At 44.7% G+C, this 22,234-nt stretch overlaps 2 protein-coding genes across 3 annotated transcripts; one reads left to right on the plus strand and one right to left on the minus strand.

Annotated features, from left to right (window-relative positions):
- Positions 1-258: 258 nt before the first annotated feature.
- On the minus strand, positions 259-4,441 carry MMACHC (metabolism of cobalamin associated C). 2 transcript variants are annotated; one of them, XM_073643597.1, is made up of 4 exons: positions 4,296-4,441; positions 2,689-2,874; positions 2,318-2,470; positions 259-1,036 (listed from the first exon to the last, which is right to left on the minus strand). In XM_073643597.1, the coding sequence occupies exons 1-4, from the start codon at positions 4,371-4,373 to the stop codon at positions 725-727; spliced, it is 729 nt and encodes a 242-aa protein (XP_073499698.1). In that variant the 5' UTR covers positions 4,374-4,441; the 3' UTR covers positions 259-724. The 2 variants fall into 2 exon arrangements, with proteins under 2 accessions (XP_073499698.1, XP_073499697.1); XM_073643596.1 differs by having other exon boundaries at positions 264-1,036; positions 2,680-2,874.
- A 68-nt stretch (positions 4,442-4,509) lies between these two features.
- CCDC159 (coiled-coil domain containing 159) lies at positions 4,510-18,248 on the plus strand. The gene is made up of 12 exons (XM_073643598.1): positions 4,510-4,665; positions 4,944-5,046; positions 7,499-7,532; positions 9,272-9,435; positions 9,800-9,881; positions 10,087-10,282; positions 10,356-10,423; positions 10,507-10,583; positions 10,662-10,762; positions 11,029-11,111; positions 11,526-11,675; positions 17,054-18,248. The coding sequence occupies exons 2-12, from the start codon at positions 4,981-4,983 to the stop codon at positions 17,164-17,166; spliced, it is 1,134 nt and encodes a 377-aa protein (XP_073499699.1). The 5' UTR covers positions 4,510-4,665; positions 4,944-4,980; the 3' UTR covers positions 17,167-18,248.
- Positions 18,249-22,234: the final 3,986 nt, after the last annotated feature.

Below are 22,234 nucleotides of genomic sequence, written 5' to 3' on the forward strand. Positions count from 1 at the left end.
TCTTGATTACATTATATGATAAAGTAAATGCTGTCATTCTATACATCAGCTTGTCCCACAAAAAAAACAACAATCATATGGCTATAGTATGTAAATGTGAAGAAAAAAAGTTATGGCTCATAGGCCATGGACCCACTATCAGTATTCGGTCAGTATTTTTTCTCCGGAGTGGGAGCCAAAATCAGGAGTGGAACAATCAGAGAAAAGGTGTAATAGAAACAAGTCACCAATTCTGCATTTATCACCCACTCCTGGTTTTGGCTCCCACTCCTGAGAAAAAATACTGATAGTGGGGCCGTGGCCTAATATTCAGACCCTCTCGCTGGAGCCGCAGCCCGTACGTACATTACACACACACACGTTCCCTCTCATAATCTTGTGACAAACCAGGAGATAATGTGTCCATTTTATTAGAATCTCATTACAAAAATAAAACTTTCCATTTTTAAATAAAATTTTTCCCGAAGTTTAATAAATAATAAAAAAAGTCATAAAATAAATCTGAAGTTTTAAGAATCAGAAATAAAGAAAATCCAGAAACTACAATCCCAGCCCCCGCACCATCTACAAGACCAATAAATACCAAGTACCATGTAGTGTTAGATCTTCCCGTAATTGTCCAGTACCGGCCACCTGTACCCATGACCTGCCGGACTGCAGCCTGGGGCCACAGAATACACTGAATATAGGGAAGGACTAGGTTAGTGGAGGAGTCGTCACAGTCTCAGCAGGGATGGATGGGCTGTATCTGACCCGAAAGTGTAAGTAACGTCAGTCTCTCCGCAGGTGGAGTAGCAAAGTACAGAGTCTGCTCCGCTGAATACTTCTCCTCTGCCGGCAGCACGTCCCGGTACTTCCCATCCTTCCAGTTAAAGTTGAAGCTTTCTAGGAGACTTATCCTGTCCTCCCTGCTGGGGACACAGTCAATGGGAAGAGTCTGCTCCAAGCCCAGAGCCTGGACATCGGTAAACACCAGCACAGCGCGAATGGCAAACCAGCCCCCGAATCGCGGATGAACACAGACACCGAACATCTTCTGTTGGAGCAAAGAACACAAAGAACTCGGTGAATGTCTGCAGAAAAATAATAACATAAATCTGACTTTCTGCAAACCTCACTTATTAATTATATCACTACCTCTTGCACATTTTTATTAGAAATATGTAGTTCCCCATTATGTCCACTAAGTGTCAGTATGGTAGTAGCTGCTACATACACAAGTATGTGTATCGTGACACCTAGTGGACATAATGGGGAACTTCAAATTTTCTAATAAAAAGTGAAAGTGGTGTTGACAAAAACTAAGATGGTTTCACCTGTGGGAGACAATAAGTAAAATCTAGTAAAAGTAAAATCTAATGTCATCCCCACCCCCCAAATATAAAATACAGAACTAACTCTAAACAAAGACCTGACAGATAAAGTGCAGAAATTCCAGAGAATCAAGAAAGTTTTCGTTGGACTTCGCCCTGAGTCTTCACTAATCTTGGAGGAATGTGAAAAGCCGCTAAACCTGTTTCCAGAGAACCCAGACCGTCAACTCCCAGCCTGGACCCTCCACCCATTATATATCAGGTCTTCTCCATTATTGTCACTGGTTTTGACGTGCTCCCCAAATCCAAGAAGTCCTGCAGCAGTTGGGGCAATATAACTTATAATATACACCCCAGCTGCTGCAGAACCTCATCAGTGACTGCCGTAATCCCTTCGGAGTATTATCAGGCGCTGCACCCCCCATACAGCACACAATCCATATTCCGGCAGGCGGAGCCGATAGCTGTAACTCTCAGCTCTGACATTAATATGTTCATAATCTGTGCGGCTTCTGTCGGGTGTCATTCCTGACAGGTGCTGGTCAGAGACCCTCAGTCCCTCCTCCTGACAGGTGCAGGTCAGAGACCCTCAGTCCCTCCTCCTGACAGGTGCAGGTCAGAGACCCTCAGTCCCTCCTCCTGACTGCCCCTGGTAATGATCAGAGACCCTCAGTCCCTCCTCCTGACAGGTGCTGGTCAGAGACCCTCAGTCCCTCCTCCTGACAGGTGCAGGTCAGAGACCCTCAGTCCCTCCTCCTGACAGGTGCAGGTCAGAGACCCTCAGTCCCTCCTCCTGACAGGTGCTGGTCAGAGACCCTCAGTCCCTCCTCCTGACTGCCCCTGGTAATGATCAGAGGCCCTCAGTCCCTCCTCTTGACAGGTGCTGGTCAGAGACCCTCAGTCCCTCCTCCTGACAGGTGCTGGTCAGAGACACTCAGTCCCTTCTCCTGGCAGTCCCACTGACCAGACAGCTTTGTACAAGCGCCGATTATTACTGCACTTACCTTCGCCCCCCAGGGATCCTGCTCCACGTCTTTCCTCTGGTAATAGTACGCCGCTCCGGACACGTGTGCCGCCGTCTGCATGAGAACCTTCGGCCGCCGATTGGGGTGGAGTTCATAGTCGTAGATGATGTCAATGTCGTATGCGGAAAATCTCTGTGGGAAGGAGCTGAAGATGAATCCATTGTCGCCTCCATGGTGGCCCCGCTCCCGTACAACAGTAATTATTCAGGCCATGCCCCCGCTTAGCCAGATTCCACTAGACTCCGCCCATGGACAACTGTCTCCATCAAACCCCCCCCCCTCATCTAGGCCACACCCACCCCTAACCCCCCAATCTTTTCCGGCGGGGTCTCTGCACCCACCTCCTTCACCTGCACCATGTGGTAGGACACGCACTGATCTATCGGGTCCCGGAGACTCTGCAGCTCGTGCTGAGCGAGGAAAGGCTTAAACGCCTTCTCAAACATGGAGGGCGCACTCAGCACCACAACCGCCAGCGTGTCAGATGGGAAGGAGAGATGGAAGACGGGATCCAGGACGCCATTGTACCAACCGACCTGCAAGGAAAACACCAGGGAAAAGCAACTGGAAGATTACACTACAGGACACAATCAAGCCTCTTACCCATCGAGCCACATCATGTTTCTAATGTCCAGTCCTCCTGTGCATCTACCTACTGAGCCTCCAATGAGGAGTTTGTTTTAGTATTCTATTAATTGAACCTTCTCGCCCCATCTCTGACCCACTGTACCTAGTCTCATAGATGGAGAATATCTCTAGACTCGTTCTCACTGACCCTACAAGTCATACATACTTCTTCATTCTCTTACCCACTGTCTCTGCACCCCAGACATTGACCATACCTAGTCTTTTACCCACTAATCCTCCACCTCAGACATACACCTCTAATTTCTTACTCACTGATCCCCCCTCATTAGACATACACCTCCTGCAGTCTCTTACCTACTGACTTTCCTCCTACGACACACTAGTCTCTTACCCACTGATCCTTCTCCTCAGACATATACTTCCTCCTGTCTCTTACCCATCCTTCTCCTCAGACATATTCCTCCTCCAGTTTCTTACCCACTGACCCTCTATTTAAGGAACACACCTTCTATAGTCTCTTACCCACTGATCCTCTTCAGACACAAATCTCCTCCAGTTCTTTATCCACTGACCCCCCTCCTCAGACATGCAACTAACCCAGCCTCTTACTTACTGAACCTCCTCAGACATGAACCTAACCCAGTAGCTTACCCACTGACCCCCTCCGACACACACTTCCAATGTCTAACCCACTGACCCTCCCCTATTAGTGATGGATCCTTGCACCCTACTCATTCACTGCACCACTTTCTTCACGATATTACAGCTGTTCCATATGTAGCACAGTCTCTTACTCATCTTCAGACTGTTACACACTGAGCCCTCTCCTATGTCAGTTATAACCGATCTCCAGCTGTGGCAAAACTGCAAGTAGCAGCACAAATTTGTGATCTGATAACTGAAACAGAAGTTATTTTGCCTTCTCCTCCAGTCTCCTACTCACTGAGCCTCCTCCTGCAGCCTCTAACTCACTGAGCCTCCAGACTCTTACTCACTGCACCTCCTCCTAATCTCTCTTAATCACTGAGCCTCCTCTCACAGCCTCTTACCCACTGAGCCTTCTCCTCTTCTCTCTTACTTGCTGAGCCTCCTCCTGTAGCCTCTTACTCACTGAGCCTCCTCTGCAGCCTCCTACACACTGAACCTTCTCCTCCTCTCTCTTACTCACTGAGCCTCCTCCTGCAACCTCTTACTTACAGAGCCGCCTCCTCCTCTACTCTCTTACTCACAGAGCCTCCTGCTCTACTCTCTTACTGACTGAGCCTTCTCCTCCTCTCTCTTACTCACTGAGCCTCCTCCTGCAGCCTCTTACTCACAGAGCCTCCTCCTCTACTGACATTCAGAAGTATATTTCGGGACCCCCGGTTACCTGGAATGGATACACCTCGAACCCCTGCCACTGTAGCGCCCCCTGCAGCTTCTCCAGGATCTCCACGTGTGCGCCCATTATACCCCAAGTCACCTCCAGCCGCGGCGCCTCATGGGATTTGTAGTACGGGGGCGGAGCTGATGTTACGTGCACAGTGCGTGCACTGCGTGGAGACTCTTGGGACTTGTAGTTTCTTTTCTCGCCGCTCTCTGTACAAGGTGTGGCAAAGAGAACTACACATCCCGGCGTCCTCCGCGGCAGGCGCCGTTACCGAGAGCTGGACGCTACTGGTGCCCGGGAGACTGTTTGAATGGTCAGGGAAGGAGAGCGGAGATGAGAGGAGCCTAAGTTGAGAGGTCGGGGGCCCCCAGTAAGTGCGGGACGACCCTCACAGGGCCTCTGTGATCACAATAACCATCATAAGGTGCTGCAGACTGTGGGGTAAGAGCTCTGCTGACTGCACAGCTGAGTGTTTGTTACAGTGAGTCTATAGACCTGGTCCCCACATCAGCAGCACAGGCCTCTCCTGCTGATGGTCTGTTACAATGTGTCAGGCTGCTTATAATCTCATGATCCATTGTAACGGACCCTCCTCTGTGATCTTTGTTCTCTGGGATATTTATAGCTATTTCTTCTGTTTTCTTCCAGAATTTCCATTGTTTCCTAGTGAGGACCGGCCGCCGCCATGAACTGGGACTCTAAGCTGGACGCCGTCCTCATGGCCGCTGACGACAGCGTGGCGAAAATCAAGGTGAGAGGCCGCGGCGCTGCAGTCTGTCCCTGGCGCTGCAACAATCCTTCTCCCCTTCTTACAAGAGCCAGAACTTTTTTTTTGTATTTTTTTTAGTTTTTACGACTTTTTAATAGTGCGGTAAACATGACTGGAAAACATTCCTCTAAACAGCACGATCCCGGCGTTGCCAAACCTGTGTAGGGTGTTTATTTATTTGCTATTCGGGTGACATTTTGAAAAATCTTTATTGCGATATACACTGCTCAAATAAAGGGAACACAAATACCACATCCTAGAGATCACTGCATGAAATATTCCAGTTGCAAATCTCTATTCATTACATAGCGGAGCGTTGAGAACAAGAAAACATAAAAATGATCAATGTAAATCAAAATTAATATCCCATGGAGTCTAGATTTGGGATGATACTCAATCAAATTACAGGCTGATCCAACTTCAGTGGAAATGCCTCAAGACAAGGAAATGAGTCTCAGTATTGTGTGTGGCCTCCACGTGCCTGTATGACCTCCCTACAATGCCTGGGCATGCTCCTGATGAGGTTGCGGATGGTCTCCTGTGGGATCTCCTCCCAGACCTGGACTAAAGCATCCGCCAACTCCTGGACAGTCTGTGGTGCAACGTGACGTTGGTGGATGGAGCAAGACATGATGTGTTCAATCGGATTCAGGTCTGGGGAACGGGCGGGCCAGTCCATAGCTTCAATGCCTTCATCTTGCAGAAACTGCTGACACACTCCAGCCACATGAGGTCTGGCATTGTCTTGCATTAGGAGGAACCCAGGGCCAACCGCACCAGCATATGGTCTCACAAGGGTCCTGAGGATCTCATCTTGGTACCTAATGGCAGTCAGGCTACCACTGGCGAGCACATGGAGGGCTGTGCGGCCCTCCAAAGAAATGCCACCCCACACCATTACTGACCCACTGCCAAACTGGTCATGCTGAAGGATGTTGCAGGCAGCAGAACGTTCTCCATGGCGTCTCCAGACTCGGACATGTCTGTCACACCAATGCTCAGTGTGAACCGGCTCTCATCCACGAAGAGCACAGGGCGCCAATGTGGAATCTGCCAATCTTGGTGTTCTCTGGCAAATGCCAATCTCTCTCGCACGGTGTTGGGCTGTGAGCACAACATCCATTTGTGGACGTCAGACTCTCATTAAGTCTGTTTCTGAGAGCAGACATGAGGATGTTAGTGGCGGCTGGAGGTAATTTTGCAGGGCTGTGACACTGCTCCTGTTCCTCTTTGCACAAAGGAGGAGGCAGCGGTTCTACTGCCGCCCTCATATGGCCCCCTCCATGTCTCCTGGTGTACTGGCCTGTCTCCTGGTATCTGCTCCATCCTCTGGACACTGTGCTGACAGACACAGCAAACCTTCTTGCCACAGCTCACATTGATGTGCATCCTGGATGAGCTGCATTACCTGAGCAACTTCTGTGAGTTGTAGACACCACCTCATGCTGTTGTACCACTCAGGGTGAGAGCAGTGACAAAATGCTAAAGTGACCAAAACAACAGCCAAAAAGGATGAGAACAGAGAAATGGTCTGTGGTCACCACCTGCTGAACCACTCCTTTTATAGGGGGTATCTTGCTAATTGCCGATCATTTATTTCTACCAGTTGTCTGTTCCATTTGCACGACAGCAGGAGAAATTGATTTACAATCCGTGTTGCTTCTTAACTGGACAGGCTGATGTCAGAGAAGTGTGATTGACTTGGAGTTGTGTTGTTTAAGTGTTCCCTTTATTTTTTTGAGCAGTATGTAAATTTATTTTTTTATTGCATTTTTATGCAATAAAACAAAACAAAAAAAAAATTTAGCATTTATGGGTAAAATAATTTTGTATTTTGATGGATTGGACTTTTTTTTTCTTTTTTTATTCGTTTAATTATTTTTAGATGGCGAGAAGGCGGTGATCGTATTTAGGTTTTATTTTTACTTTTTTTTTTTTTTTTTTTTTTTTTTTTTTTATAGTAGACTCTAACCTGCGATCGCCCGATGGCTTCTTCTATATACTCCAGTATTGCAGTACATAGTGAAATCAGTCTCCTGTTAAGTCCAGCTTGTGGCTGAGCTTCACAGGAGCACCATAATGGCGACAATGAGGGCCTTCAGCTGGCATTGGCTGCCTTGGCAGGTCATTGGCACCGCAGTGAGATCATGGGGAGGGGGGTCGGCAAAAGGTGCCTGTGATTGATAGCTTGCTCCGATCGCTGCTGTTGGAGGTGGGTGCTGGCTGTATAACACAGCCGGCATCTGCCCTGTGGAGCAGTTAAATATCAAAGTGCTGGATATTATAAATGCCGTGTACATCTAGAGCAGTGACCTTTGGGATTTCTGGACTCTGCCTGTAGGTGTTGTGAACGTCCTATAAGAATACAAGGGGTTAGTAATGGCGTCTGTGACATTACCTGCTGCACTTCTGACACACGCTCTTTTCTCTGCAGGAAAGGCTGAACACCCGGGGCGACACCATCAGAGGTAAAACTCGCTCTCATGATTCAGATTGCGTCAAGTATCGGGCATACAAGCCGCGCACTAAACTTGCAACACGTTCTAACCTCGGGCTGCACAGCGACGATGGTCATATTGCAATGATTGTTCATTTGGATTCCATTGTAGTCTGTTTGCAAGATCTCTGCTGTCACTAAACCAGAGCATTCTTATATTTGTGCAGGTTTTCAGTTTCTGGCTGTAATATATTTTATTTGTAAGAGAGGGAAAGAATTTCAACTTTGGGATATACAGTGGTGTGAAAAAGTTTGTCCCCTTCCTGATTTCTTATTCTTTCGCATGTTTTTCGCACTTAAATGTTTCAGATCACAAAACACATCTAAATATTAGACAAAGATAACACAAGTAAACACGAAATGCAGTTTTTTAAATAAAGATCTTTATTATTTTAAGGGGGAAAAAAATCCAAACCTACAGGGCCCTGTGTGAAAAAGTGATTTCTCCCCCCTCTTAAAACATAAATTATCTGTGGTTTATCACATCTTTGGGAAGCTGAGTTCAATTTCCCTAGCCACACACAGGCCTGATCACTGCCACACCTGTTCTCAATCAAGAAATCACTAAAATAGCATCTGCCTGATAAAGTGAAGCAGATCAAAAGATCCTCAAAAGCTAGACATCATGCTGAGATCCAGAGAAATTCAGGAACAAATGAGAAACAAAGTAATTGAGATCTATCAGCCTGGAAAAGGTTATGAAGCCATTTCTAAAGCTTTGGGACTCCAGCTAACCACAGTGAGAGCCATTATCCACAAATGGTGAAAACATGGAACAGTGGTGAACCTTCCCAGGAGTGGTCGACCGACCAAAATTACCCAAGAGCACAGCAACTACTCATCCAAGAGGTCACAAAAGACCCCACAACATCATCCAAAGAACTGCAGACCTCACTTGCTTCAGTTAAGGTCAATGTTCCAGACTCCACCATAAGAGACAGGGCAAAAATGGCATGATTGGCAGAGGTCCAAGACGAAAACCACTGCTAATCAAAAAGAACATAAAGGCTCGTCTTAGTTTTTGCTAGAAAACATCTTGATGATTCCCAAGACTTTTGGAGGAATACTCTGTGGACTGACTAGACAAAAGTTGAACTTTTCAGGAAAGGAACATCATACCAACAGTAAAATATAGTGGTGGTAGTGTGATGGATTGGGGATGAAGACTTTGGAGTGGCTTAGTCAAAGTCCTGACCTTAGTCCGATTTGAGATGCTGTGGCATGACCTTAAGACAGATCATGCTCGGAAACCCTCCAATGTGGCTGAATTACAACAATTTTCTAAAGATGAGTGGCCAAAATTCCTTCAGAGGGTTGTACAAGACTCATTGGCAGTTATCGCAAATTCTTGATTGCAGTTGTTGCTGCTAAGGGCCCAACCAGTTATTAGGTTTAGGGGGTAATCACTTTTTCACACAGGGCTCTGTATGTTTGGATTTCTTTTCCCCTTAATAATAAAGAACTTCATTTAAAAACTGCATTTTGTGTTTACTTGTGTTATCTTTCTCTAATACTTACATTTATTTTGTGATCTGAAACATTTAAGTGTGACAAACATGCAAAAGAATAAGAAATCAGGAAGGGGGCAAACACTTTTTCACATCACTGTAAATCAGCGGAGAACTTGAAGATGCAACACTGAGGCCTGAAAGCTTTGAGGATACTGGACTGGTTCAGAATTTCTATTGTGGCTTTTTTTTTTTTTTGCAGATTTTTGCTATGATTCAACTCCTGTCAGAAGATCAGTCCAGTATGATGACAGGTCAGCAATTAAACCCGCCTCACCGTATGCCCCGTTTGCCTACACCCACACCGCGCTGGTGTCCTCTGAAGACATGGTCAATCTGAGCAGTCAGCTGCTGTCACAGGCTAAGGTATAATGTCCTCACCTCACGGGCTGCACCGTTATAAGCGTCACCATCGCACAAGCGGTAACTCGGTGGATTTAGTTTCGGATAGGTCTAATATGGAAAAGTCACCGTGGCCCTTTAATTGCATCTCTGTAGTCAGATCCCCACAGATCAAACATGAATGCTCTATCTTAAAGGGAACCTGACAGCGGATTCCTGCTGCCTGGAACACGGGAGCAAAAATTAGTCTTGCTCCATCATTTTAGAAAAAAACATAAGTTTAAGAGCCAGCCAATGACCATGCACGACCCGCTTCCCATGACCACTGAGGGGCGCTCTATGTACATACAGCCAGTGATGATGTGTTTGGTCTCCTTCTTCCCGTCAGATGATCACTTCCTTGCATGAAGCCATTGGCCGTCTGGAGAGAGACCGCGACCTTCATATCCAGCGGATACAGAGTCTGGAAGGTAGGAGCCGAGGATGATATAATAGTCCGATCTGATCGTCATTGATACTTTAAGTCCTGAACTCTCCGATCGCTGGATCTCGCTGTAGGATAAATATGGCTACCCCCTCTTTTGCAATGAATGGCAAGCACCGCTGGGGATGAATGTAGGCTGCCATGTACATTGCTATTAGTGACGGTGATGTTCCCCTCTCCCCATTGCACAGCTGAGGTGCAGCGGCTCGCAGCCTCGCGTGGGCCGGACTTGTCAGAGTCTGTGCTGGAGAGGAAGATGGCCGGCCTGCGTCAGGAACTGTCCAGCGAACTGCGCCACCTGGAGGACAGAGTGAAAGATTCCAGCACCTGCGGGTTGAGTCCCTCGCTGCGCTCAGCCATTAGCATCTCACAGGAGATGAGCGAAACGTAAGTGAAGCCGCAGTCTCCTCACCGCCATCACTGCGCACGTCATGTTAGACTATTCTTCTGTCACCTGCAGCAAGAAGCTAATCTGTAAGGAGTTGGAAAGTCTCCTGCGAGACACCGACTACATGCACCAAAGATTACGTGAGTGACCTCTGCAGGGTGAGGGGGTCCGCGGTTTATTACAGTAGCCCGGTAACTTTCCAAAACTTATTCTGTGTAAAAAGGCCGACAAGAGGACGACTTACGGCAGCACATCACCGACGGGCAGGAGCTGATGCGGACGCAGGAGAGACACGGCGCGGTAGGTGGTGGAGCAGGTGACAGTGCCTGAGCCCGCTAATCGCTGCCGGTCATATATAAGGTCTGTCTTCTTCCCCAGGTGCTGGAGAGAATACAGAGCTGCCATCAAGTGCAGACGCAGGAGCTGGAGCGGGTCCGATCGGATACACAAGGAGCGCATCGAGAGATACAGCGGATCAGGTACCGGCCGTATCCAAACTCCCACCACCATGGATCGTTACCGTTATCCAAGATGGCCAGTTCCAGGTTTAGAAAATCTGCAAAATTGTGATGTTTACACCATCTCCAGTAATGGCATATAGGTCCCAGCACGGGGATGGTGGCACATCTGCCACCAGGAACCCCAGTGCCAGACCATCGGGTAGCAGATTAAAAGAATTTCACCAATAAACTCTGTAAAGATCAGATTAGATCGGTTTTCTGGTTATTTATTGTGTCATCCACAGCTTGGCAATCGGAGACCTGCAGGAGGATGTGAGCGTTCTGGAGAGGAAAGCTTCTCTCAACAGAACAAGGAGTGAGCGGCCTGGTCAGTATAATCCCAGCCACGGCAGGTTATAACAGCTAGTAGTATAATACGACCTGTACATATAGCTGGTGATGTTACTACTGTAGCATATGACCTGTTTCTATAGACAATGATGTCACCACCGATGTAAATGCAACCTGCATCTACGGAGTGGTGATGTCACTCCTGTATATTATTGCTTGTATCTAAAGAGTGGTGTATAATATCACTTAATATATATCTGGAAAGTGGTGCTATCACCCCCTTGTATGATATAACTTATTCCTGGAGTGCTGTGCCCTCGCCTCCAGGATGTAATATACAGGAGGTGACAATCACTGCTCTCGGGATCTAATATATAACCTGTATCTGGAGCGCTGTGATGTCACCTCCTGTTCATTATAGACCTTTACCGCTCTCCTTAATGCTCTACAGACCACAGACGCTGCAGGCAGAGACAGGAGCTCAGCAGGTCGGTGTCCTCTTCTTCTGCGGATGATGACTACTCTCAGATCAGCCTGGCCGACATCAGCTCTGAGGACACGTCGCTCAGCCTTGGAGCCGCCGCTGCTGCTGTTTCTAGAGGTAGTCGCCCCTTCTCTTCATGTCCTGTGTGTCGCACAGGAGATCTGTAGCAATGACTTCTCTACAACCCCCAGCACAGGCTACAGGCCGCTACCCTAAGGCAATATCCATCCATAGGATAAACTTGGGAGATATAATGATCAGCAGGATGAGTTTTCTGTTCCATTTACTGATCGGAATAAGATCTTCCCAACATTTGCAGTGTATATACACGCCATGGTCGGGAAGTACTTCTCCACCAACAAGGGGTATATATACGTCATGGTGATTGCTCGCGCACAGGGGGCTGTACGCGGGCGATCACCGCTGGGTGTCAGCTGATTCTTACAGCTGGCACTTTAACCCCCTAAATGCTGCAATCGCAGCATTTAGTCGGCAGACAGAGGGAGGGAGCACCCTCTGCTCTTAGATCGGCGCCCCCACGTGAAGTCGCAGGGGCCCGATCATTGCCATGGTGACCCAATGTTGTCATGACAACAGCCGGGTCACCAGGCACTAGTACTTATTTTTCGGACTATAAGACTCACCTAGGTTTTAGAGCAGGAAAAAAAATTGAAGCAAAAAATGTGGTCATGAGGGAGGGAGGTCTGCTGCTGACACTGGTATAGGGGTAATGTCCCCCATCCTGGTATATATGGCCCCCTCATCCCCATCACGCTGCACACATAAAAAAATAAAATAACTGATTATACTCACCTTCCAGCACTGCATCCTGTTGTGCTGCCAGCACTGATCTCACTTTGTGAGCCGCGCATGACGTCACTGCCATACGCCCTCACACGCTGAGATCAGCTGATGGAAGATTCACTGCTCCCCATGCCCGGACTATGGGTGTGTGGAACACTGAATATTCTTTCTCCTTAATAGCGCGCACAGTGTCAGCCACCGCTCCTGCAGCGTCTCGGCGATCACGTATGCCCATTACTAAAGAGAATGAATATTCACTACTTCTCACACCCATGGGAGTGGGGAGTAGTGAATATTCATTTTCTTTAATAAAATTGTAAAAATATTTTCCCCAAAAAAATTAGAGGATAGAGTATTTTTATGAAAAAAAAGTACACATATTTGGTATTGCTCCGTCCAATCAGACCTGACCTATAAAAATGTCACACTAGTTAACCCCTTTAGTAAACACTGTAAAAAAAAAAAATGCTATAAATGTGGAACCGCTGTAATCGTACTGACCCAAAGAGTAAAGCTTCCTTATCAATTTTACCACATGCGGAACTGCATAAAAAAAAAAATAATAATTCCTGAATTGCCGGTTTTTGTTCAATCTGCCTCCCAAAAATGAGAAGAGAAAGCGATCAAAAAATGTCATGTGCCCGCAAATAAACAAGCCGTCACATGACTGTCGGCAGAAATATCGGAAAAGTATAGCGATGTAAAAACTAGCTTTTGCCAAAAAGAAAAGCGTCTTTTAGTGTGTGACAGCAGCCAAACCTAAAAACCCGATATACATCTGGTATCGCTGTAATCGCACCGACCCGAAGAATAAAGTTGTCTAATCACTTTTATACTGCACGAGGAACGGCGTAAAAGATAAATAAACCAATTGTTCACCTGCTGCTGATTTGTTTATTCTGCCTCCCAAAGATCACAGTAAGGCTCTGTGCACATTTATCCTGCACTGAGCACTTACACCGGGGTTTTCATGTAAATCTCTGAAGATTCCCTGCAATGAGGCAGATGGGGGCACTGTGGACGCCATAGAACCTGTGATACGGCGGTGTCTGTCTTTTTAGGCATGCATTAAAGCGAGATTGGCCAGTTTTGTGCACTTCTGAAAAGGACAACGCTGAACAGAGGCCAGATGGAGTCCAGAGTAATCTGCTGCCTCATTATAGTGAATGGATCCCTCCAGGGTTTCATCTGAATCACGTCACTCAGAGATTTAGATGGAAACCCTGATATCAGTCAGTGCTTATCGTAGAGCAAAGGATAAATGTGATCCCAAATTTTATGTAAAGGCTTCAACTCAATCCAAAAAAAAGCAAGTCCCCACTCAGGTCTGTCAATGGAAATATAGGGACTTCCACATTACTGGTAGTACAAAGGCTCTGGAAAAGCAAAATGGCTCCTCAACTCCCCCAAAAGAAATTCAGCGAATTCTGTGCTTCTAAATTCCCCCCTCCCTTCTGAGTCCCAGTGTGCCTAAACCGCAGATAGTGTCCACATGTTTGGCATTCCTGTAGCGATGAGAGCTCACTTAATTTACTGGTGCATATCTCCAGAAGCATGAGCTGGTCACTACAACGTACTGGTCACTACAACGACAGTTTGCAATCTTCACTCAGCATCATCCACTGCTGCTTGTTTCTGGAAAAGACCCATGGAGTCAAAATTGTCACTACACCTATAGCTAAATTCACAGAGGGGTATAATTTCCAAAATGGGGTCACTTGAGGGGAGATTCTGCTTTTCTACCACTTAGAATAGTTTGCAGACTCAATATACAGAGACCCTAAGAAAATCTGCGCTCCAGGAGGCATATAGCACTCCGTCCCTCCTGAGTCCCGCCGCGTGGCTAAGCAGTACTGTACAGGCACAGATGGGGTATTTCTACATTCAGCAGAATTTGTGGGACACATTTTGGTGCCATTTTTACCCATTTCCCAGTGTGAAAATGTAAAATAAGGTGCTAAAACAACATTTTGGTGGTTAAAAATGTAAATTATTTTTTCTTCCCTGATCAATGGTATAAAATGCTGTGACACACCTGTGGTGTCAATATGATCACTGCACCCCTAGATGAGTTCATTGAGAGGTGTAGTTTGTAAAATGGGGTCACTTATGGGGGGGTTTGGCTGATCTGGCACCAGGGCTGTGGAGTCGGTAAGCCAAACCTGCGATTCCGACTCCTCAATTTCCCTTACACCGACTCCGACTCCTACATATATTGCTTATATTTAAGTGAAAAATGTATTGTAGTACAATGTGAACATCAGACATTTAATCATTTTTATGATATAATGATGGATGGATGGATAGATAGAGGGTTGGCTGGAGGGATAGAGTGTGATAGACAGATGACAGCTACAGACAGCAAATAGTACATTGCACATATAGTTCACACATATTGTACAGAGAGCACATAATAATCACCTACAATATTAGCATTAGATACCTTCCTGTGACAGAGATGAGCAGTAGTACTTTCACTTTCTCCAGCTTGGGGCCCAGGAATCGGATCCTGTGCAGGGCAGGCACCCCTCCCCCTCCCCCTCCTCTCTCTGGTGAAGGCGGCAGAAGACAGGACAGAGGAGGGGAGATTGCCCCAAGCAGTCTGGAGCCGATGCAAGATGGGAGCACTGCAGCATACAAGTGAGTTTTGATAGATGCAGGCCGTACCCCTGCTTCTGGGGGAGGGGGGGGCAGCTACCCCCCGCCCCTCGCTGGCTACGGCCATGATTCACACACAGCGTTTTTGCGGATCCGTTTTTTTGCAGTAAAATGCAGTGACTCTGGGCATCCCAGCAAAGTCAATGGGTTTCAAGATATGACATTCAGACACATCGTTTTGTGAGGATCCGTTTTTGGGCTCAAAAACGGATCCTCACAAAGAATGAGCATGTCAGTTTGTGCTGCGTTTTTCTAATCTGCTTTTGCTATTGAAAACATTATCTATGAGCTCAAAAACCTTTCAGGTGATGTGGTTTTTTAAAAAGCTGATCTGCTTTTGCAGCTGAAAAACGTATCCTCAAAAAACGCTGTGTGAATGTAGCCTTAGATCAGGAATAGAACAGCCATTTATAGGATATTTCATAACTTTCCCAAATTCTTATGAAAAAATATTCCCCACAAACTGCATTGAACTACTGTACCCAATTTATTATATATTTTAGGAGTCGGTCCATTTTATACCGACTCCACAGCCCTGTCTGGCACCTCAGGGGCCCTACCAGTGTGACATGGCACCCTCAAACCAGTCCAACAAAATCTGAACTCCAATATGGCGCTCCTTCCCTTCTGAGCTTTGCATTGTGCCTCAAAAGTAGTTTTCGACCACATATAGGGTATCGGCGGACTCAGGAGAAATTGCACAACAAATTTTGGGGTACATTTTCTCCTGCTATCCTTTGTGAAAATGTAAAAAAATTGGGCTAAAAAACATTTTTGTGGAAAAAAATTTTTTTTGTTTCACACAGCGTTAGAAACTTCTGTGAAGCACTTGTGCGTTTGAAGGTGCTCAACACACATCTAGATAAGTTTCCTAAATGGTGTCACTTGTGGGGGGTTTCCACTGTTTAGGCACATCAGGGGCTCTCCGTACGTAACATGGCGTCCGCTAATTTTTCAAGCAAATTTTACATTCAAAAAGTCAAATGGCGCTCCTTCCCTTTGGAGCCCTGCCGTGCGCCCAAACAGTGGTTTTCCCCACACATATGGGGTATCTGCATGCTCAGGAGAAACTGCACAACAAATTTCGGGGTCCATTTACTGCTGTTACCCTTGCAAAGATAAAAGAAAATTGGGTCTAAAGTAAAATTTTTATTGAGAAAAGTTAAATGTTCATTGTTTTCTTCCACATTCCAAAAATTCCTGTGAAGAACCTGAAGGGTTAATAAACTTCTTGAATGTGGTTTTGAGCACCTTGAGGGGTGCAGTTTTTAGAATGGTGTCACTTTTGGGTATTTTCCATCATAAAGGCCCCTCAATGTCACTTCAAATGTGATGTGGTCCCTAAAAAAAAAAAAACAAAAAAAAAAAACTTGCTGGTCAACTTTTAACCCTTATAACTTCCTCACACACCCAAAAATAGTTTCCAAAATGGTGCTGATGTAAAGTAGACGTGTGGGAAATGTTATTATTTTATGTGACTTGACTCTCTGATTTAAGGCTATAAGAATTAAAAGTTGGAAATTTGCCAAAAATGTTGCAATTTTCAATTCTTTTTTTTCACAAACGCAAGTGCTATCGAAGAAATGTTACCACTATCATGAAGTACAATATGTCACGAAAAAACAATCTCAAAATCAGTGGGATCCGTTGAAGCGTTCGAGTTATTACATCATAAAGTGACATTGATCAGAATTGTAAAAATTGGACCTGGTCATGAAGGTGCAATAGGCTCAGGATTTAAAAATGCAAACACCTAAATTTTGCAAAACTTCTCGTTATACGTTGTTTAAAGGTGTCCTGCCACTAGGGGGAGCTCTAATGATTGATTTCAATAGGAATTGTGTGCAATGAGCTCCCTCTGGTGGTGACTGGGAGAATTTCTTATGGAGCTTCTAGAGGTGCAATACTATCACTTGATTATCGCTGAATCGCACAACATCTGAGATAACGTTGTCGCCATTGTTGTACATAATGAGTCGTGTAGAACAGGAATCCCATCTGATTGTCATATATTTATTGTTTCCCTCCAGCAGAGTCCAGAGAAAAATCGACCACAAGCAGAGATGGAAGAAGCCGGAGCGACAGTGACCACGACCTGGATGAACTTTCAGACAGCGCCCCAGAACTTAATTTCAGTGACCTCTGAAAGTTAGGAGGAATCAAAGGACAATAAATTATGCCCTAAAATGTTAGCAAGACCATGGCTGTCTTAAAAAATTGTCAGGATAGCATTTCAACTGCTCGGGGGGTGGGGAGGGGTCTTACAATTTTGGTGCCGTTCTGAATATAACGTTTCTGGAAAAAGAATGTGCACAATCTGTAAGAATGGAGTCAGAACTTTTATCCCCCCCGGTACGAAGGGTCGTGCTACCAACTTTACAATTCTCAGTACCCTGCAAATACTCTGTAATTTGCTTCTAGACATGTTTTATATTCATAGATTTTACTATAATTTTATTTTTATATAATGAAACCGAGACTAATCCTCTCTATATGATTTAATACAAGTTTGTAGAATTTCAGCCTGCAGTGTAAAGTACGGAGGTTTCCATTCTGGGAACCGTAGAAACAGACAGTTTATACAGGGAGGGGGGAAAAAAAAAAAAAACAATACAACCCCTTTGCTCATCTTTTGGGGTTTTTTTAAAGCTCACATCTGTAATCTGGTATCTATCTATGCGAGAAGAAAGTGGATTTACTTACTGATAGGATCTGGGTTGCAGCCATGTAAACCTCTGTTCTTTACACTGCAGGCGGCGCTCGAACATGGTAAACTAGAAGCTGTTCACATTGTGACCAGGCTTCTTCATTTAATACTGTGCGAGCTGCTCTGGATAACTTGTTTGATGCTGATGATGTGTCCTGTAACAGTCTGGACTGAGCAGAGCTGATACTGCGCAGACAGGGATATAATTGTACAGGTGTGGATGAAGGCAATAAATCTCTTGCAGAACTTATAGAAAATGTTGAGGCAGTTATTCGGTGTATGAAGTGAAATATTATACTTGTATAGTACTGGCCAAATGTTTGGAGACCCCTGTTCATGCAGTGATTTTCCATGATCTTGTTGGAATGTGCACATTGTAGATTCAGACTGAAGGCAGCAAAACCACAAACAGTGAAACAAACCAGAATGTGTTAGGCTACGTTCACATGTGGCATTTTTTATGCAAATTAAAAGCTGCTTTTTACAGTATATCAGAAATCTCACACATACGCTTGTTTTTCTTTTCTGTGAATTAAATTATGAGAACTGCAGCGTTCCTGAAATCTGAGTGTCACATCTTCATGTATTTCGATGCAGATGTCTGCTCGGGTCGGGTGAGCCGCCGGCCCGTCTGAGCACTGCGTTGCGATCCCCATTCGAGTTATACAGCCGTCTGATTATTCCCTTTTAGAACGTAATCAGAAAGTGTGGAAAAAACACTAACAATGCAAATAACTTAAATGTGCACTGTATACAAGCACATGTAATCTGCACTGGAAAATGCTGAAAAACAGGCATTGTGAATGCAGTGTTCACTGCAGAAAAAAAAAACTCAGACTGCTGCATGTGAACATAGTCTTAAACCTTAGATTCCCCAGAATAATCCCGTTACGCTGACGACCGCTTTACACCCCCTGACATTGTGTCCAGCAGCTTCATCAGGCGGTCACCTGGAATGGCTTCCAATGAACAGGTCGCTTCATCAACAGTTCATTTATGGAATCACCGGTCTTCAGATGGTCACAAATACTATTGTGTTTTGTCGGGGCAGTGTTGGTCCATGGCTCCATACAGTGCTGAACCCTATCCTAACCCACAACTGTTCTATGCCAGAATGTGGAAAGAGCCACTCAACTAAGTAAAGAGACACCACACTCCATCGTTACATTATGGAAAATTGCTAAAATTATTACAGTATCCTGAAGTGCAGTCAAAATCCAGCAATTGCTGTGATAAGATTGGCTCTCATGATGACTGCTGAAGGAAAGAATGAATAATTACCTCTGCTGCAGAGGAGAAGTTCATCAGCTACTAGTCTTATCCCCTTCACCTCCCCCCAACAAGTCTGTTTTCACCTTCACAACCAGGCCAAATTTTACAATTCAGACCAGTGTCCCTTTGAGAACTCTTGAAACTCTTCCATGGATCCCACTGAAGCTGTGTGCCCACTATGCATTTTTCAAGTGTTTTTTGCTGCAGCGAAAAGGCTTGCTAATACGTGCCCCATGGTCCCCAATGATAATCCACATGTGCTGTGCACATGCTGTGGAAATTTCCACTGCGGATCATCATTGCGGAAAAATACGCAGCACCACCATTAATTTTGTGGACATGTAGCGTAATTGCCGCCATTGACTTTCAATGAAACGCATAATATCCATGTCGGCACATTTGCACACGGATATTAAGTGATTCTGTGTGCGGATGGTACCCGGGGCTGGAGAAGGAGACTCATCCAGACCCAGGTACTATAGAACCTGTTAAAAAATAAAAAAATAATTAATAACAAAATAAAAATTATACTTACCTTCCGCTGTCTCCCGGCCTCCTCAGCGATGCGTCCGGTCTCTTGTACGGCTTGCGGTGGTGTGAGGACCTGACGTCGGCGGTTGCGTGACCTGTCACATGACTCAATGATGTCATGTCCTTTCACACCACCTTACCCATACAACACACCGGATGCATCGCTGAGGAGACAGAGGGCCATCAGAAGGCAAGTATAATCTTTACCATTTTTATTCTTTTTTTTAACTATTACTTGGTCACACTATATATGCCGGTTGCATGGATTTATATAGTGTGAACAAGTTGTCAAGCACTTTCCTAGTGATGCTAAAATCGCTTGGAAAGCGCTTGTCAACCCGCATGCGGAAATGCATGTGAGGAACGCTTGACAAACGCTTCTACCTGGCAGGAAAAACGCATGTACAATCCGCATGTACAATCCGCATGTACAATCCGCATGTACAATCCGCATGTACAATCCGCATGTACAATCCGCATGTACAATCCGCATGCGTTTTTCCTGCCAGGGAGAAGTGGAAAAAAAATCTGCAGCATTTCTGCATCATGGGCACATAGCCTGATTGTACCTTAGTGGTAAGTTTGTGTTTTGTAAAAGTGTCAGAATTTTGGCAAATTTTGCATTTTTTTTTCAGGCTCTTAAACCAGAGTTATTTCACACAAAATAGATAATATTTCCCAAATGTCTGCTTTACAGCTGCACTATTTTAGAAAACATGTAGTTGGTTAGGAAGTTAAGGGATAAGAGTTGACCAGCAATTTCTCAAACTTGACAAAAATATTTTTTTTTTGGGACATCACATCACATTTGGGTATTTTCTATTCATACAGTATAGGCCCCTCAGTCACTTGAGTGACAACATTCTAAAAACATCACTCAAGGTGTTCAGAGCCACATTCAAGAAGTTTATTAACCCTTTGTGCGTCACAGGAATTAAAGTAAGTTTGGAAAGAAAAAAAAAAAAATTTTACCTTTTCCTACAAAAGTGTTGCTTTAGCCACACATTTTGCATTTTTATAAGTGTTAAAATAGAAAATGGACATTTGTTGTGCAATTTCTCGTCAGTATGCCGATACCCCATATGTGGGGGAAAACTACTGTATGGGTGCACGGCAAGAAAGGAGCACCATTTTGGCTGGAATAGATTGTCACATTTTGAGAGCCCCTGATGTGCCTAGACAGCAGAAACCCCAACTTTGGAAACTACACCTCTTAGGGGAATTCATCTAGGGGTGTAGTGAGAATTTTTAAACCTCAGACAATTCATAGACTTGTATAACATTGGGCTGAGTAAATTGAAAAGTACCATTTTTTCCACTAAAACATTGCTTTGGCCCCAACTTTAATTTTCAGAAGGGATAATATGAGCAAACAAACTGTACAATTTGTTACGCAGTTTCTCCCGAGTATGCCAATACTCCATACGTGGTCAAAAACTACTTTTGGGCACAATGCAAAGCTCAGAAGGGAAAAAGCATCACATTGGATTTTTTTTTTTTTTTTTTTTTTTTTATTAAAGGCAAAAAGCATTTATTCCAATTTTTGGAAGTCAGAATGAACAAAAGACAATTCAGGGTTTGTTTTTTGCCATTCATCGTGTGGTAAAAGCTAAGACAGCTTTATTTCTCAGGTCAATATGATTACACAGATACCACATTTATATCATTTGTTTTGGCACTTTTACACAAAAAAAAAAAGTGTATAGAAATTTGTTTTTTTGTTTTTTTTTTTGCATCTCTTAATTCTGAGAGCTAGAAACTTCATTTTTCCATCGATGGAGGTGTATGGCAGCTTGCTTTTTCTGGATAAAATGGTTTCAGCTGTATCATTTTGATTTATATTGCATTTTAATCACACTTTATTTGGTGGGATGGTGAGAAGAGTTTTCCATCGTTCCCTGAAGGGGGTAACTAGTGTGACTGGTTTATAGCTCGTGTCGTTACCATCACACCAATATGTGAAAAATACACATTTTGGCTTTTATTTAGTTTTTTTTTTTTTTATTTACAATTTAAGACAAAATTTTTTGTCCCTCTAGGGGAATTTTCTAGGTATAAAGCATTGCAATGCATTATACCAGCAGTCAGTGTTGCACTGACAGAAGTTTCTTACACCATGTTAGTGGCATGATCTAACAAGGCCACCGTAGCTGGTAGACCCGGAGGTAGTCATGGCACCGATTGGAAGGGGGAATGAAGAATGGCTCGGGATTAATAAAGGGGGACCCGTGAGGAATTTAAAGTAGAATATATTCTAGCTTGTGTCAAGTGTTCTCTCCTTTGTGGTTTTGCGGCCTTTAATCTGAATCTATAGTGTGCACATTCCAGTAAGAAAACCATTGCATGAATAGGTACTGTCACATCCAAGTCTCATTAGTCTATGGTTACAGCACTGGCTTCTTGACCTCATCTCCTCACTGCCCCCTGCTGGTTCAGGGCCTGTACACCATATTGGGATGCAAAGTGCTGATCTATTAATGGCCAGTAGATAACTGATATTTGGCAGGTGGCATCCAGCAAGATTATAAGTGCTCCTTCAGATGTGAAGTAAATTAAGATCAATACAGGATAAGATTTCTCATAAGAAGTCTTGTTAAATTATTCAGTGTTAACCTCTTCCAGCTTAGAGGCCATGATCAATAAATACTGCAAAGCTAAAGCAAGAGGGGGTTAACTGGAGTCCAGGCATAAAGCAACTTTTCAA

This window comes from Phyllobates terribilis, unplaced genomic scaffold, assembly GCF_046119375.1.
Source record: "Phyllobates terribilis strain yellow unplaced genomic scaffold, ASM4611937v1 Scaffold_8__6_contigs__length_399053987, whole genome shotgun sequence".
In the NCBI taxonomy this organism is placed as follows: Eukaryota; Metazoa; Chordata; class Amphibia; order Anura; family Dendrobatidae; genus Phyllobates; species Phyllobates terribilis.

What these genes read in the sequence shown, in the direction of transcription:
- CCDC159 (XM_073643598.1), top strand. Translation starts at nt 4,981, where the DNA reads ATGAACTGGGACTCTAAGCTGGACGCCGTCCTCATGGCCGCTGACGAC. An exon ending in CGCAGGAGAGACACGGCGCG is followed by an intron (nt 10,584 to 10,661) that starts GTAGGTGGTGGA and finishes CTTCTTCCCCAG; the next exon opens with GTGCTGGAGAGAATACAGAG. An exon ending in AACAAGGAGTGAGCGGCCTG is followed by an intron (nt 11,112 to 11,525) that starts GTCAGTATAATC and finishes AATGCTCTACAG; the next exon opens with ACCACAGACGCTGCAGGCAG.
- MMACHC (XM_073643596.1), bottom strand. Translation starts at nt 4,373, where the DNA reads ATGGGCGCACACGTGGAGATCCTGGAGAAGCTGCAGGGGGCGCTACAG. An exon ending in ACATGGTGCAGGTGAAGGAG is followed by an intron (nt 2,471 to 2,679) that starts GTGGGTGCAGAG and finishes TCCTTCCCACAG; the next exon opens with AGATTTTCCGCATACGACAT. An exon ending in AGGATCCCTGGGGGGCGAAG is followed by an intron (nt 1,037 to 2,317) that starts GTAAGTGCAGTA and finishes TTGCTCCAACAG; the next exon opens with AAGATGTTCGGTGTCTGTGT.